At 37.2% G+C, this 16,705-nt stretch overlaps 1 protein-coding gene across 3 annotated transcripts in view; it reads left to right on the top strand.

Annotated features, from left to right (window-relative positions):
* Stxbp4 (syntaxin binding protein 4) overlaps window positions 1-16,705 on the top strand; it is a 126,032-nt gene that overhangs the window by 42,191 nt on the left and 67,136 nt on the right. For 2 of the 3 annotated variants that reach the window (XM_069993259.1, XM_069993260.1), the window contains 2 exons: window positions 2,497-2,586; window positions 5,765-5,830. In XM_069993259.1, coding sequence (XP_069849360.1) covers window positions 2,497-2,586; window positions 5,765-5,830 — 156 coding nt within the window. Of the gene's footprint in view, window positions 1-2,496; window positions 2,587-5,764; window positions 5,831-12,603; window positions 12,683-16,705 lie in introns of those variants that run through there. The other variant, XM_069993261.1, reaches the window with a different exon arrangement.

The following is a 16,705-nucleotide window of genomic DNA, read 5'->3' as shown; positions in this document are numbered from 1 at the left end:
GTTTTTTTGGTCCGGTCGTGGGGCCTGAACTCTGGGCCTGGGCGCTGACCCTCAGCTCTTCAGCTCAAGGCTAGTGCTCTACCCCTTGAGCCACAGCGCCACTTCCGGCTCTTTTCTTTTTGCTTTTGTGGTGCTGAAGAATTGAACCCAGGGCCTCATGCATGCAAGGCAAGTGCTGTACCACTGGGCCACCTTCCCAGCCCCTATGATCACATTCTTAAAATCCCTGACTGTAACAATAAATTTCTACAACTTCATCATCTAAAATTTTATTTAAAATATTTTGTGGGTTATTTTTGTTGTTGTAGTACTAGGGTTTTAACTCAAGACCTTACACTTACTAGCAAAGCACTCTATACTTGAACCATACCCTTAGCATTTTTTGCTTTTATTTTTGAAGTAAGCACCTTTGTCTAGGCTGGCATTGGACTGTGATCTTCCTACCTCTACTTTCTGAATAGCTAAGACTACAGAAATGCACCATTATATCCACCTTGTTTAAACTTTTAAATCCTCTTACATCCATGAGATGAAAAAGTTAGAATAGTGACCGGAAATATGTCTCAAGTGATAGAGCACCAGTGGTGAATAAGCAAGTCAAACCTGTCTCGTTTAAGAGAGAGAAACCTTGAGTGAAATACCCTAGTACAGGCACAAAAGAAAAAGAGTAGGTTTCTGTAAATGTTAAGTAGCAGTGTCCTTAAATTGTACTGTGAACACAGTACCATGAACTAATATAAGAAAGAAAAAGGGGGAGGGCAACAACAAATCCTCAAAGAAACAACTGCCCAATAAATAAGTGGGCGAAAGACTTAAAGAGAAACTTCTCTGAAGAAGAAAGAAGGATGGCCAATAGACACATGAAGAAATGTTCAACATCCCTAGCCATAAAAGAAATGCAAATCAAAACAACATTGAGATATCACCTCACTCCAGTTAGAACAGCAAAAATCAAGAACTCTAACAACATCAGATGCTGGAGGGTATGTGGACAGAAAGGAACCTTACTTCATTGTTGGTGGGAATGTAAACTTGTTCAACCACTTTGGAAAGCAGTATGGAGGTTCCTCAAAAGACTTCACATAGAACTCCTCTATGACCCAGCAATCCCACTTTTGGGCATTTACCCAAATGTTTATAAACAAGACCACACTAAAGCTACCAGCACAACTATGTTTATTGCAGCATTATTTACCATAGCTAAGATATGGAACCAACCCAGATGCCCCTCAGTAGATGAATGGATCAAGAAAATGTGGTATATATACACAATGGAATTCTATGCCTCCATCAGAAAGAATGACATTTCCCTATTTGTTAGGAAATGGAAAAACTTGGAAAAAACTATATTAAGTGAAGTAAGCCAGGCCCAAAGAAGCATAGGTCCCATGGTTTCCCTTATTTGTAATATCTAGTATATGTATGAGTCAAGCGGAAAAGGTCAGATAATGTGATGTCAGGAAAATGAACCCTTAGATAGGTATTTTAATGTTTTTTTCTTTCATGCATGTGTTTCTAACGCATTTATAAGATTATCTCTTTGTTGCTTTGTATGTCCCTCCCCCACAGTATAACCCCTGCTTTCACTATATTTGATGTCAGTATAACTTGTGGAGGAGATGGGGAAAAACCAGTTGTTTAAGGATACAGGTGAACCTATTGCAACAATGAGAAGTACAAGTTGTCATGTCCAAAACGAGCTTTACAACGTCGGGGGGGGGGGGGGAGGGGGAAGAGAAGGATTGGGATTGGGGGGGAGGGGGGAGGCTGGGAAGGGATGTGAAGGGTAAACAAAGGAGGAGGCTGCAATGCTTGGTAAGAAATGTACGCATTATCCTGCCCATGTAATTGTAACTCCTCTGTACAGTATGTTCACAAATAAAATTAAATTAAATTTAAAAAAAAGAAAAAGGGGAAGGGGAGTGGTGAGGAAGGAAAGAAGGGAGGAAGGAGGAAGGGAGGGACTGAGGGACGAAGGAAGAAAAGGGAGGGAGGGTCAGTAGGGTTGTACAAAATTATCAGTGTGGTCAAAGCACTGAGGAAACAGGCAAAGTTAAACTTGGAATTATACAATTATGCTTTCTTTTTGAAGAGTCACATACTCATTAGCATATCAAAACTATGAGAGGTTATTCCTTTCTAAATCCAATAGCAGTACCAACATCACTACCATCCCCTTTTTATATGTTGATGACCCTGAAAGTCACTTTGGCATTTTGAACATAATCGTGGACATTTGGACCCATAGGAAAATTATATTGTTAAAGTAAGAATCACAAACACAGCAACAGAGCATCTGAATTCTGTTGTAACATCATAGGTTAAGTTTAAAGGAATGATATTCCCCCATATTTCAGTATTTCCTTCATCAGGCTATGGTTAGATGAACTGCAAAAAAAGAAACTGGTTGATTATTACAATTCAGAAGCATTAAAATGATTTTATGTTCTCATAATTAGCATCTGATGTATAACTTCTGTATTTTAATGTTGACAGCTTCTTCCCTGTGATCCTTTAGAAGCAGATGAAATGGAAAGTCTTAAGCAGGAAAGAAATGCTGCCTTAGAAGAAGTAACTATGCTTAAGGTAACTTCGGCTCAGCCTTCTTATATTTTCTTTAGGAAAAAAAAAAAAAAGAAGTTAGGGAAGGAGGAGGGACCAGGCAAGGAGAGAGGGAAGGAGAGAATGAAAAAAATCTTGTGTTGGGTCTTAGTTTCATTTTTAGTGAAAAAAATGTCATTATCAAATAGAAAGTTTCATAGTTCATTGGTTCACCCTTTGTCCTTTTGGAAATGAACTTTACAACTTGGGGGAGAGGGCGGGAGTTGGGCGGGAGGGAAAGTGGGAGAAAAACAAGGGAGTGGGTAACAATGTTTGACAAGAAAGGTACTCATTACCTTCCATACACAGCTATCACCCCTCTGTACATCACCTTGACATTAAAATTTTAAAAAACCCAAAAAGTTTAGTTCCTACTCTTATTTCACTTTTCATGTCCATAAAGAAGTTAGTGTGAATGACCTTTGCTTCTGCCTGGTAGTATGTCTACTTGTTACTCCTTTTTTTCCTTCTCATACCGGTGGCAGTAGCATGATTAGTCAAGGAACCAAGGAAGCAAGCTATGACAATTTGGGTCCCCTGATACTCACTGGGGAATGTGTAAGGCCATGCTTTATGGGCTTCATTTTTTTCTTAATGCAGTTTGAAATTAAGGCAATGTTCTCTAGAGGAAAAACACAAACCCTCCCTTCCCATATGCTCTGTAGCTTTTTTCTTCTCTTTGTATACTGTCATTTTTGTTTTACTAAAATGTTAAATTCTGATTTTTACAGAAAGATATGATATATTCCAAATATTTTCTTTTAAAAAGCAACACAACCACTTTATTTTATACTAATTTGCTGTAGGAATATACTCTTTATTTCTTCCCTCTCTTCCCCTTCCTCTTTATTTGTGCATTATCCAATTTCCTTTCAAAAGTGTGCCAGCTCACACTCCTTCCAAATGTATATGAGTATTCCATTGCTAAGGAATATCTTATATATTCCTGTTTCAAACTGAAATTACTGTCTTTCTACTTGTAGTGCGGGAAGAGTTTAAATGGAAAATATATAGTGACTATTTTTTTTTAGAACATATTGGCAGCTGTTTCTTTATATTCTCTTAGAAAACTTCTCCAATGTCAGTTACTTTAGTAAGATAGTTTGCTTGCTTGCTTGCTTGCTTGTTTGCTTGCTTTTCTTCTCTTTTCTTTTCTTTTCTTTTCTCTTCTTTTCTTTTCTTTCTTTCCCAGGCATTTGGTGCTGCTTGGGAAACTGAGACCTAGATAATCAGTTAGAGGCCAGCCTAGAAAGAAGAGTCCTAGAAACTATTAACTCCAATTAAGCAGCAAAATGCCAGACTGGAGATGTGGCTCAAGTGATAAGGCACCAACCATGAGTCAACAAGCTAAGCAAGAGCATGAGGCCATGAGGTCAGGCTCCAGTACTAGCACAAAAATATACAGACGGGCAGCATTTTCATAGGATTTGCTCCTGTATAAACCATGAAACCTGTGCTTCATCAGGATTTTCAGATGATTTCAGATCTTTTCATTTCCTCACATTTTATATCTGCTAAACTTAGTGTTACGTTCAGTTTTCATTTGAATATCAGTATTATTCAAATTTTAATTTAAAACTGTAGGCCATACTCATGTGACATTTGAACAAGGACACCCTAGGAGCCATCCAGTCATGCTCACATTTAAAGTTCATGTAAAACATATCCTAATGTAAAGAAACCTGAAGCCCCTGATAAAACAAATTCTACTTTATATTACCTTAAAATTTCATGACTGAGAGCCATTTAAAATCACTATACAAAATAGTATACCAAGCGGTAGAGAATTTATTTCAAGTGTTTGTAATATTTTCAGGTTTTATTCCCTGTACAATAAACAGAGGCAAAAGCAAAAGTTGTTGTAGGAGATGCACAGAATTTGCAAATGATGTGTCATCACTTTTCCTCAACCCCAAAGAGAATGGTACCAGAGCTTGAACTCAAATTCTTGCATTGTCACTTGACTTTTCCTTCATGGCTGGAGCTCTACCACTTGAACCACAACTCCAGTCCAGCATTTTGCTAGTTGATTGGAGATAGTCTTTCAGACTTTTCTAACTAGACAAGCTCCAAGAATCAGTCTTCTAGCCCTCAGTCTCCTGAGTATTATAAAAGATGTGAGCAAACAGTACCCAACTAGCTTCATTCTTAATGTATAATTTGTGGTACAAGTGAAAATGAAACAAAGATAATTTTATCCTAGTAGTTAGTTTTTATTTTGAAAAAAAAATGATCTTCAAAAGTACTATTGGCTCTATTTAAGTTAAAGCCTTTCTATAGAAGTCACATCTTCCTATTTGTAAAGGTTAACAAAAATAGGTGTATTTCCCATGTACAGATGAATAAGTCCAGAGCAGGTGACTTCCAAGGCATTAAAGCAGAAGAGCCAGCCAACTCTCGGCTCCTGATCTATGGCACTTTCATTAGATTGGATATTATTTTCTTTATATACCTTCATTTCACCTCTTGGGCAAGAATGAGCTGATACTATCAAGGAGGCAAATTGCCTCTTAGAAATATTGTAATGTTGCCATCAATCTTTATCATTCAACTTAAGATTCAGGCAGTTCCTTTTATAGTTATAGGAAAAACATCCCCTCAGTTATTCTGAGTATTTCTGATTAAATATATTTAGCAACATTGGACAGTGTAGGATATATACTTAACTAAATTTTAATGTGAAATATTTGACTTGCATTCATAGAATTAGTTTAATAATCTTTTTGCATATTTTTGGTTCTGCTAATCCTTCATTTTATGGATAATCTTCAGCGGAAATTAAATTAGGAAGCTAATAGCCCTAATTCTGTATACTCTCTAGTGTATAAAAATACTTCTTACTCATAGCTCTTTCACAGTGATAGCTCTTCCCTAAAGTATATTCTCTTCCCTAAAGTTAATATTTACCATTCAATCTAACTTTTTTTGGGGGGGGAACCTCAGATTTTGCCATTTAACAAAATGAAAGCATGTTTATATCACAGTTATGCTGTAAATAACTACTTGTAATAGGTAAATGTGAAACCAGAAATGTGCCTGTGAGCTACATTTTCAGACTGTTGCAATTCTATGCTTGGGGAAATAAATAGGTTTTTGAATGTGACTAAAAGTCATGCTTGATACCTTTATAATAAGCTAATAATTCGATGATTTTTAAACTTAGGAAAAATTATTTGAATCAGAGACACATAGGAAACAACTGGCACAAGAGCTCCAGAATGTGAAACAGGTAAGTACATATGGTGTGTGTGTGTGTGTGTGTGTGTGCACCCACGCGCGCATGCGTGCATGAACACACACATGCAGGATGTCATTACTAACATGATGCTTTGTAATTCCCTGGAGTTTAATGACGTAAGCAGTAATATAGTCTAAATCAATGAAGATCTTAAAAGCAATCACTTTTGGAGACTTTACTTGTGTTGAAGACCTGCCACTATTTATTACTCAAAGAACTGTTAAAACTCATTTTTGAATTTGCTTTTCATGGATCAAAACAATCTCTTATTGATTTTCTATTTTTTCTTTTTCTTTCTCTTTGCTGTGTTTTCTTTTTCCTTTTCTATTGTTGTTTATAACTTACTTTATTAAAGAAAGACAAAAGGAGCACCCCTCCTGAAAAAAGAACAAATTCTAAAGCAGAACATTTTAAATACTTAGTTATTAATAGTAAAAATATAAAAGTCTTAAAAGAATTTGAGGTAGAAAAGAGCAAAACAAATGCGATGGTAATATAAAAGAAGAGCACAGATAACAAATAAACATATAAATAAGAATAGAGAGTTAAGAGAATGCTTAGAGATTAGTGATGTCACACAGAACTAACAAGGAAAGCCGATAGAATGATAGAGGTCCTAGGGTCAATATGACTATGTGACAAAGATCACTGCAATCTATATGAAAATGCAGTGAAAATTTTCTGACAATATTGTAGCTTGCCTGCTGCTGACTCCTAAGGCTGACTCCTAAGAACAGAGAGGAGAAAGCTTCGAAACTTTGAAAATGTATAATTAGGAAGAGAAGTTAGGTGCACTATTAACGTAAGCAGCCTTAGGAATGAATGTTAAAATAAACACTGAACATCATTTAGGACCTGGTGGTTCCTAATACTGTCTACAAGGCCTTGAATGTGAACACAACAAGAAATGGGGCTTTGGAGAATCATTGCTTCTGGGAAGAATTCTGATGAGCAGAGAAAGAATGGAATACCTTGGGGAACAGTCAATGAGTGAAGGAGATAGGAAGTGGATCTTGTAAAAGTGAAACAAGACTTATCAATCAATGCCACCCTATCCTATCACCATCAATAACTCGATCCATAAAAGAAAACACACAGAATAGGATGTATTTGACCTAAAAGCTTTCCACAGAACAAAAATGGAATAGAAAGAAAAGGCAACTGGCTCAGGCCTGTAATCCCAGCTACACAGGAGGCAGAGATCAAGAGAATCAAGATTCAAGGCTAACTTGGGCAAAAATTTAGCAAGGCCCCAGTCTCAACCAATGGCAGGATGTGGTGACACACACCTATTATCCCAGCTGCATGTGAATAGGAAGATTGTGGTATTGGCCAGCCTAAGCAAAAATACAGGCCCTATTTAAAAAAAACAATAAGTGATGGAGGCTTGAGGTGTGGCTCAAGTGGCAGAATACCAGGCTAGTAAACACTGAATTCAAACCCCATTTCTGCCCCTTCTAAAAAGATTAGGAAAAAGGATCGGTCTCCATTATCAGACAATCAGACAAAATGAATAAAGTTTTTATCCTGAGGACAACTTTTCAAACCAATTGAGCTGTATAGCTAGGGAAAGAAAAATGCAGTTCTTATTCCAAACTCAGTTAAATATTCTCAATAAGCCTTTTGAACTAAAAATCAAAACCAAAAACTTGAAATCATAAATTTTAAAAGACAACAAAGGGAATAGAAATTTAAAAACAGGAAAGAGAGAGTGAGAGTTGATTAAGGTTCAGCAGAGAAATAGAAGCAAAAGTAAAGTCACATCAGAAATGAAAGGTATATTTCCAGTTGCCCAAGGAAGAATATATTCAAACAAAAAGACATAGAATAAACCAACCAAGATTGTGAAAATGAGGTTAAAAAAAGCAAAGAAATTTTGGTGAAATCCATCAAGTAACTCTGATACTAAAGGAAAACCTGAATCTAGTGAATATATAGACTGCAACTAAAAGGAGCCTAGATTTCTAGAAGAAACAACTGATTTCAGAGACACAGGATAGTGAATGCTAGGTAAGCCTGAAATATCTTATTCTAGGAAATAAGAAATTGCTTAAAATGACACAGGTTGTCAGATGCTAGTAGCTCAGTCCTGTAATCCCACTGCTTAGGATACTGAGATCTGAGAATTGTAGTTTGAAGCCAGCCTGAAAGAAAGCCAGAAGTGGAGCAGTGCTTCAAGTGGTAGAGTTACCAAAAAAAAAAAAAAAAAAAAAAAAAAAAATGAGAAATGACAAGAGCCTCGACAAAAGGAGCTATGCTGAAGGGTCTTCTGGACAAACTTGAGTTTCAATATGTTAACAAAGGATAAGCCTTTGAGCAATAGTAATGCTATTTTATTAGTTAATAAAGGAGGAGAGAATACTTTTGTTCATGGTAATTTCAAAGAAGCTGCTAGCTTTGCACATAAGCATTTTGTATGTATTGTAGTAAAGACAGAATGAGGCTCAACTTTAGATACTAATTTAAGCTTATTTTATTGAAGTATGGGAAATTATCTACACATGTGTATGGCCTTAACAAGCTTCTTTCTAAAGAATTAAAAGATGAAAAATAGTCATGTTCAGAATTTAATTTGGTGCTAAATTTACAGAAAATACTTGGGTACTAAGACTTGGTACCATCAATGAAGAACAGAAGGTCATTGACTGAAAAGACATAATATCACCAGGGTGGTATCTGGCAGATCTGGCTTAGAATATATAAGCTGAATCTAACCATAAGGAAATAGGCAACGTGTGTATGTGTGTGTGTGTGTGTGTGTGTGTGTGTGTGTGAGAGAGAGAGAGAGAGAGAGAGAGAGAGAGACAGAGACAGAGACAGAGAGAGAGACAGAGAGAGAGAGACAGAGAGAGAGCGACAGAGAGAGAGAGAGACAGAGATTTGTATTAGAACTATTAAATGACATTTTTGTTAAGTATTAAGCAATAAAAGGTAAAAATGACATGAAAACTAAATATAGTATCTATCCTTAAACCGGATCCAGTACTGGAATGTAAAGTACCATGCAGGTGTATTAACTAAACTGAAATCCAGAGGGTAGATTGGATGAAAGTATTGAATCACATTTTAAACTTTGAATTGAGCTACAGTTATGTAACAGAATATCCTTATTAGAAAGTACTGAAGTCTTTCAGGATAAAGGGCCTGTGTAATTTATGTGTGATTTGCCCTCAAATGGTTAAATACGTTCATATACACATGTGTGTAGAAGTATGTCCACATATGAATATGGATACATGAGAAAGATTGAGAGTAGGCAAAATATCAGCAAAACAGCCTCTGAATATCTATTTCTCCTTCATGAACTTGTTAGTACTGGGCTGAATCTGGTGAATTAAGAAAATCTAGGGGACAAATCAGAGCATGTTCTTCACAGAAGTCTTATTTGTGGCTATTGTCTATGTTTTTGTTTAGTCCTTTATTATTTTATTTAGTTATTTATTTATTTATTTTTGGTCAGTCAGGGAACTTGAACTCTGGGCCTGGGCGCTATCCCTCAGCTCTTCAGCTGAAGGCTAGCACTCTACCACTTGAGCCACAGTGCCCCTGCTTTATTCTGCTTCTGTGGTACTGAGGAATCAAACCCAGGGCCTCATGCATGCAAGGCAAGCACTCTACCACTGAGCCACCTTCCCAGCCCCTTATTAAATGTTTTTATACCTTGGTTGGTATACCTTTCAAGTCCTTTTCATTCCTTATCTTTAATACCTTCATCAGTTTGTATGGCCAGTAAATGAACATTTATAAAATATCCCAGTTAATTCTTATCTGTAAATAAAGGGATAGAGTTGTTCCTATATTTATTGAATTAATTTTTTTCTTTCTACTAAGTACTTAGAATATATAAGCTGTGGACTTACAGCCATGTTGATAAAATGATCACATTAATTTAGACTGATGTAAGACACAATCCTAAAGAAAAATAGCAGTCTTTTCCTAGCAATACCTACTTTTTCCACATGAGGCCCTCCTGTCTTTATTTCTGTAAGGATTAGTTTCTAATATTAAAAAGGTCAAGTGTGCATCAAAAGTACTTTGTATCAGAATTAAGTAGGATTCAACAGGAAAAGATGAGTTAGAAATGGGAAAAAAAAGTCAACAGAAAATCTTACATGATGAACATTGAGTTGGTATAAGAATTAATTAGAGAATAATGGGCTCTGTAGTTAGACCAGGTATGTGTATACCCTGACTCTTCCTTTTGCTAGATTTCTATGTCACCTTTCTGAGCCTCAGTTTCCCCATGTATAAAATGGGTTTGATGATGCGATCTTTCCCAGGAATGTGAAAAGTGTGGCAAGAGATAGCACACATGATATATGATGTGTACCACACATAGTAAACAGTTATGTATTAACTCCCACCCTACAGGGTGCCCATAGCTCACTCCTGTACCCCAGCTACTGTGGAGACTGAGATCTGAGGATTGCAATTCAAAGGTAGCCCAGGAAGGAAAGTCCCTGAGATTCTTATCTCGAATTGAACCTCTATTCACCAAGAAAACCAAACACACACACACACACACACACACACACACACACACACACACACACACACACACACACACACACACACACACACACACACACACACACACACACACACACACACACACACACACACACACACACACACACACACACACAAAGAAAATCTACCGAAACTATTGTAAATAATTTTTTTGGTTGAACTCAAGGCTTTGTGCTTGCTTGGTACTTCCTTTACCCGTTTCGCTCTGGATCTATGTTTTGCTGTAGAAAAAAATAATCTACACTTGAAATTGTAGATAACATATCCAAATTATTCCAAATTTGCTTTAAAGTTTCTAATATATAAATACCACAAATCTTTCTCTCAGCATTTACATCCAGATTGATAAAGACTATTTCAGTGTTTTAGAGTAATTTTTCTTAAGCAAAATATTTCTGAACTGCATCTGTTTTAAGTGTATTTATGAATCCTACTCACTGCACATGGGATATTACGTACACCAAAAGTGACTCTCAAAAAGTGTGGCTGAAATTAGGAAAGCAACTCCATTTGTAATAGCCCCACAAAAAATAAAATACCTAGGAATTAACTTAACCAAAGAAGTGAAGGACCTCTATGATGAAAACTTTAAAATCTTGAAAAAGGAAATCAACACAGAACTTAAAAAATGGCAAAACCTCCCATGCTCCTGGATTGGCAAGATTAACATCGTGAAAATGGCAATACTTCCCAAGGCTATCTACAAATTCAACGCGATACCTATCAAAATTCCACCCTCATTCTTCAAGGAAATAGAGGAGGCAATCCAAAAATTCATATGGAACAATAAAAGACCCCGAATAGCAAAAACGCTCCTCAACGGAAAGAACACTGCTGGAGGAATATCAATACCAAATTTCAAACTCTACTATAAAGCCATAGTAATCAAAAGAGCTTGGTATTGGCATAAGAACAGACCCCAGGACCAATGGAATAGAATTGAAAACCCAGAAATGAACCTACAGACCTATAGCCATCTAATCTTCGATAAGGAAGCTAAAACAATAGAATGGAAGAAAGACAGCCTCTTCAGTAAATGGTGCTGGCAAAATTGGTTAACTACATGTAGAAAACTAAAGCTAGATCCTTATATATCACCCTGCACCAGAATCAACTCCAAATGGATCAAAGACCTTGAACTCAAAGCAGACACTCTGAAAACATTACAGGATGGAATAGGAGAAACCTTAGGTCTCCTTGGCTCAGGCCGAAATTTTCTGAATAGAGACCCAGAAGCAAAACAAATCAAAGAAAGGTTGGACAAATGGGATTGCATAAGGTTGCAGAGCTTCTGCAGGGCAAATGACATAGCTAGCAAGATTAATAGAAAGCCCACCGATTGGGAGAAGATCTTTACTAGCCATACAACGGACAAGGGTCTCATATCTAAAATATACTTGGAACTCAAAAAATTAAACCACCCAACAACAAATCCTCAAAGAAACAACTGCCCAATAAATAAGTGGGCGAAAGACTTAAAGAGAAGCTTCTCTGAAGAAGAAAGAAGGATGGCCAATAGACACATGAAGAAATGTTCAACATCCCTAGCCATAAAAGAAATGCAAATCAAAACAACATTGAGATATCACCTCACTCCAGTTAGAACAGCAAAAATCAAGAACTCTAACAACAACAGATGCTGGAGGGGATGTGGACAGAAAGGAACCTTACTTCATTGTTGGTGGGAATGTAAACTTGTTCAACCACTTTGGAAAGCAGTATGGAGGTTCCTCAAAAGACTTCACATAGATCTCCCCTATGATCCAGCAATCCCACTTTGGGGCATTTACCCAAATGTATACAAACAAGACCACACTAAAGCTACCAGCACAACTATGTTTATTGCAGCATTATTTACCATAGCTAAGATATGGAACCAACCCAGATGCCCCTCAGTAGATGAATGGATCAAGAAAATGTGGTATATATACACAATGGAATTCTATGCCTCCATCAGAAAGAATGACATTTCCCCATTTGTTAGGAAATGGAAAGGCTTGGAAAAAATTATATTAAGTGAAGTAAGCCAGGCCCAAAGAAGCATAGGTCCCATGGTTTCCCTTATTTGCAATATCTAGTATAGGTATGAGTCAAGCAGAAAAGGTCAGATAATGTGATGTTAGGAAAATGAACCCTTAAATATGTATTTTAATGTTTTCGTTTCTTTCATGCATATGTTTCTAACGCATTTATAAGATTATTTCTTTGTTGCTTTGTATGTCCCTCCCCCACAGTGTAACCCCCGCTTTCACTATATTTGATGTCAGTATAACATGTGGAGGAGATGGGGGCAAACAAGTCGTTTAAGGATTCAGGTGGACCTGTTGCAACAATGAGAAGTACAAAATGTCATGTCAAAACCAGCTTTACAATGTCGGTGGGGGGGGAGGGGGGTATAATTGGGTGGGGGGAGGGGGGAGGCTGGGAAGGGATGTGAAGGGTAAACAAAGGAGGAGGCTGCAATGCTTGGTAAGAAATGTATGCATTATCCTGCCCATGTAATTGTAGCCCCTCTGTACAGTATGTTCTCAAATAAAATAAAATAATATTTTAAAAAAATAATAAAAAAAAAGTGACTCTCAATATAGCAGTATCAGCAGAACTACTTCAGAATTGTTTCAGTTTCTATGTTCAATGCATGTTAAAAGTCGAAGCCCAACACTTAACAACCTACATGTTGATGTACAGACAAAATATGTAAAAACCATTGATGCTGTGAAAAGTTTCAGTGCCAGCATAAATTTCCATAGTTGTCCAGCTTTACAAGTACATTTCTTCCTTTTTGTTTTATTTGTTTCATATTTTTATTGAAATTAAGTGATTACATAAAGTTCACATATTTCATAGTATTGTGGAATAGTAATAAAGTCACAAACACATTTTAACCTTCATAAGGCAAATTGTCATTATCATGTTCTATAAAGTTTGTGAATTCTATGCAACTATTTCTTCCACATCAAGTGATATTTACATTTCTTTCCTTTTGCGTAGTGAAAGCTATTCCCTCTTTCCCTCTCATTCCCTCCCTCCCATCGCTGCCTTTGAGTTGTTTAGTTCCTTTTCATCTATGTCCAGTATAGCTGATGGGCCCCTCTCTTGTATGTTTTCCCATTTCCCTCTGATTCTGTGTCCTACTCCTAGCTTTCTTCAGTTGTGCGCATATATATATACCATATATGTGGTCAAGAGCATGGAGTCATTTAGCAATGATACCACAAAATGAGTGGAAGTCCTTTGCTTCTCCAGTCCTGTTTACTTTGTTTTTTTTGATCAGTCTTGGGGCTTGAACTCTGGGCCTGGGTGCTATCCCTCAGCTCTTCAGCTCAAAGCTAGCACTCTACCACTTGAGCCACACACCACTTCCAGTTTTCTGGTGGTTTGTTAGAGATAAGAGTCTTATAGACTTTCCTGCCTGGGCTGGCTTTGAACCTTGATCCTCAGATCTCAGCCTCCTAAGTAGCTAGGATTATAGGCGTGAGCCACCAGTATCCACATTTCTTCCTTTTGTATGTTTAAAATTTAGCTTATTCACAGAATTTAGGAAGTAGAAAAACCTTTCATACTCCTGGATTGGGAGGATTAACATCATGAAAATGGCAATACTTCCAAAGGCTATCTACAGATTCAATGCAATACCTATCAATATTTCAACCTCATTCTTCAATTAAATAGAAGAAACAACCAAAAAATTCATATGGAACAATAAAAGACCCCAAATAGCAAAAGCAATCCATAGCTGAAACAACAGTGCTGGAGGAATATCAATACCAAATTTCAAATTCTACTACAAAGCCATAGTAATCAAAACAGCTTGGTACTGGCACAAAAACAGACCTGAGGACCAATGGAATAGAACTGAAAACCCAGTGGCTGGGAAGGTGGCTCAGTGGTAGAGTGCTTGCCTTGCATGCATGAGGCCCTGGGTTCGATTCCTCAGCACCACATAAGCAGAAGAAAAAAAAAGCTGGAAGTGGTGCTACGGCTCAAGTGGTAGCACGCTAGCCTTGAGCTGAAGAGCTGAGAGACAGTGCCCAGGCCCAGAGATCAGGCCCTATGACTGGACCCAAAAAAAATAAAAATAAAAAATAACTGAAGACCCGGAAATGAACCCACAGACCTATAGCCACCTAATCTTCGATAAGGGAACTAAAAAAATAGAATGGAAGAAAGACAGCCTCTTTAGCAAATGGTGCTGGCAAAACTGGTTAAACACCTGTAGAAAACTAACACTAGATCCTTATATATCACCCTGCACTAGAATCAACTCCAAGTGGATCAAAGACCTTGAAGTCAAAACAGACACCCTGAAAACATTACAGGAAGGACTAGGAGAAACTCTAGGGCTTCTTGGCACAGGCGGAAATTTTCTTAATAAAGACCCAGAAACACAACAAATCAAAGAAAGGTTGGGCAAATGGGATTGCATGAAACTGCAGAGTTACTGCATGGCAAAGGACACAGCTAGCAAGATCAATAGAAAGCCCACGGATTAGGAGGAGTTCTTCACTAGCCATACAACAGACAAGGGTCTCATCTAAAATATACTTATTATTCAAAAAACTAAATCCCCCAACAACAAATCCTCAAAGAAACAACTGCCTGATTAATAAGTGGGCTAAAGACTTAAAGAGAACCTTCTTTGAAGAAGAAATAAGAATGGCCAATAGACACATGAGGAAATGCTCAACTTTTCTAGCCATAAAAGAAATGCAAATCAAAACAACATTGAGATATCACCTCACCCCAATTATATTGGCTATAATAAAGAAATCTAATAACAACAGATGCTGGAGGGGATGTGGCCAGAAGGGAATCCTACTGCACTGTTGGTGGGAGTGTAAACTTGTTCAACCATTTTGGGAAAGCAGTATGGAGGTTCCTCAAAAGACTCCACATAGAGCTCCTCTACCACCCAGCAATCCCACTTTTGGGCATTTACCCAACCGATCACAAACAAGGCTATACGAAAGCTACCAACACAACTATGTTTATTGCAGCATTATTTACCATAGCTAAGATATGGAACCAACCCAGATGCCCCTCAGTAGACGAATAGATCAAGAAAATGTGGTATATTTATATATACAATGGACTTCTATTCCTCCATCAGAAAGGATGACATTGCCCCATTTATTAGGAAATGGAAAGAGTTGGAAAAAATTATATTAAGTGAAATAAGCCAGACCCAAAGAAACATAGGTCCCATGGTTTCCCTTATTTGCAATAAGTAGTATAAGTCTAGGACAGGCAGAAAAGGTCAAAAGCTATGTACATATGACCATATAAGATGATGTTAATTGAAATGAACCCCAAGATAGGGACACGATTGTTTTTTTCTTGCTTATATTGTTTTTAACATCTTAAAATGAACTATGTGATTTTTTTTACTTCTTTTGTATGTGCTTCCCCCACGGTATAACCCCTGTTTTCACTGTATTTGATGTTGGTGCCCTGCATCTTGTATATACATCTATATACATATATATGTGTGTGTATATATATGTATATGTACGTATATATGTACATATATACGTACATATATATGTATATACACACATATAATTTGGGGAGGGGAAGGGAAATAACAAAATGCTGAAATAGGGATACAGGTTTACCCATTGTAACAATGAGATATACAAGACACTATATTGAAAACAAACTTTACAACTTGGCAGGGAGGAGGCATTGGGGAGTTGGGGAGGTAAGGGATGGTAGGGGATAAACAAGGGAGGAGATAACAACGTTCAATAAGAAATATACTCATTACCTTACTCATGTAACTATAACCCTGTGTACACTATTTTTACAATAAAAACCATTAAGAAACAAAAGAAATAGCTTGTTCACACACATTGTGATGCTTTGATGAGAAAAATGTAAATCAGGCTGCCATATTTTTCTTTGATTAATGAATCAAATCTCATATTGAAGCTTCAAGTACAGTAAATCTTTAAAAAAAAAAACCTTTCACAGCTTAGCAGCTACCTTTGGCAAAGAACACAGGATTATTAAATTTATTGTCTTCAATTTTGAAGTATTATGATGACTCACAGAATTTACACACATATCCTGAGCAGTGTTAGTAACGGTATCCATGACACTTACACAGCTTCAAATAACTGAGCACAGACACTACAAGTCAACTATGACATCTTATATAATGTGCTTTTTCTCTCTTTCACTGGTTCTGGAGCTCTATCTTGGGGCTTCTACCTACTTGGCTTGCTTGGTGTACTTGGTGCTCTACCACTTGAGTCACACCTGCAGCCCTTTTTGCTAGGGGGGTGTGTGTGTGTGTGTGTGTGTGTGTGTGTGTGTGTGTGTGTGTGTGTGTGT

Source organism: Dipodomys merriami, unplaced genomic scaffold, assembly GCF_024711535.1.
Source record: "Dipodomys merriami isolate MVZ:Mamm:240054 unplaced genomic scaffold, mDipMer1.0.p SCAF_42, whole genome shotgun sequence".
Lineage (NCBI taxonomy): Eukaryota > Metazoa > Chordata > Mammalia > Rodentia > Heteromyidae > Dipodomys > Dipodomys merriami.
This window is presented reverse-complemented; position numbering and strand designations above follow the sequence as displayed.